Here is a 1,400-nt window from a genome sequence, read left to right as displayed (position 1 = left end):
CCTGCTGCACTTGGAGATGGGCATGACCCCACGTGCACCCGTCCTCCAGCAGGGGAGCTGGGCACCCCGACCTGGGAGTCACCCTCACCTGTGGTTCCTTCTGGGATCTCCATGGGGGGCTGAGCGGCCGCCTGCTCACCGGGGGCTCCCTCATCCACTAAGGGTGCTGTCACATCTGGAAACCACGGAGAGTCACCTTAGGGGGCCAGGATGAGCTGTGCCACACCCCTCACCTTTGCTCTTTGGGGATGCAGAGATGCAGGGATGGGGAGGGGGAGGGGACTCAGCCACATGCACAAAAGCATCCCCACAGAGCAGGGCCCAGAGCTGTGCTCCAGCCTTGACATCTCTCCAGGGAGCACATCAATACTCTGTTTGAGTGGTGCCCATGCATGAGACACCCAGGCCCTCTGCCAGGAAAGCCAGGAAAGCCCCCCTGTAAAGATTGCAGTGAGAGGGACAGCTGGGGACGGTTGCAAGTGTTTTTAAGGAGGAAGTGTTGAAAATCAGATGACTGGTCACAGGTGTTTGATCCTTAGAGCAGGGCAGAACAGGAGAATGGGATTGGGACCAAGGCAGTGCAGGAACCCTGCAGGCAGGGCTGGAGTCTATGGCTCTGCTGGGAGGCTGGCTTTGGGCAAGTCCTTTGTCCTCTTAGGGTCTCAGTTTTCTCATCTGCAAAATGGGAGTATCACCACCAGGTGACCTCCAAGTTCTCTTCCAGTTCTAATCCCCCTGTCTCCCGGAGCCCATGACCCATGGTTTAAAACCACAGACTCCCCTGGGTGGCAACGAACAGGCCCGCCCTGTCTGGAGTCAGGTGCTTGACAACAGGCCCACAGATGGATCCACCTTCAGAGCAGAGGCTGGAGGAAGAAATCCACCACCAGGAGTTGCTGTCGGTCTCTCATCGAGGTGAACACTTCCAAATCGGCATTCTTCCCTGAGCAATGCCCTGGCATACTCCCAGGCCATTCTGGGCAGACATAAGGAGTTGTCAGCTTTGAAAGCTTCCCAAGAGCCTGACTCAGGTTCGTCAGAAGGAGTCCATTTTATTACGGTTGTCTCGGGAGCAGCCTGGCAGAGTCCAGACCCAGCAGGCTCCCCCATTCCCTGCGAGGCCAGAGCTGAAGCTCTTGGGATGCACACGTGGACAGGATCCAGAGTGCAGCAAGACTTGGTTGGTAGGTTCTTCCAGAATAAAGCTGATTTGGAAGGCTGGCATAAAATCTGCCATTAGTGTTTCAGGACCTTCTGAGGGCGGTAGGCAACTTGCAAAACTATCCTAACAAGATCAGCAGGCTATGTCTTAACATCACTGGCTCTAAGAAGGAGAGCAAACAGCATTTGGTCTGGTATTCTCTTCACTAGGCTGAAAACCTCAGAGGTGCGGGGGGCGG

General features: G+C 55.8%; 1 protein-coding gene across 8 annotated transcripts in view; it reads right to left on the bottom strand.

Annotated features, from left to right (window-relative positions):
- Window positions 1-1,400, bottom strand: part of MAPT (microtubule associated protein tau) — a 46,613-nt gene that overhangs the window by 39,238 nt on the left and 5,975 nt on the right. For 4 of the 8 annotated variants that reach the window (XM_007456725.1, XM_007456726.1, XM_007456727.1 and 1 more), the window contains exon 3: window positions 89-175. The exons of the other annotated variants lie outside the window; for them this stretch is intronic. In XM_007456725.1, the coding sequence (XP_007456787.1) occupies window positions 89-175 (87 nt within the window). The remainder of the gene's footprint in view (window positions 1-88; window positions 176-1,400) is intronic. 8 annotated transcript variants of the gene reach the window in all.

The sequence above is a fragment of the Lipotes vexillifer genome, unplaced genomic scaffold (assembly GCF_000442215.2).
Source record: "Lipotes vexillifer unplaced genomic scaffold, Lipotes_vexillifer_v1.1 scaffold299, whole genome shotgun sequence".
Classification (NCBI taxonomy): domain Eukaryota; kingdom Metazoa; phylum Chordata; class Mammalia; order Artiodactyla; family Lipotidae; genus Lipotes; species Lipotes vexillifer.
The sequence above is the reverse complement of the archived record's forward strand: the minus strand, read 5'-3'. Positions and strand labels throughout refer to the sequence as shown.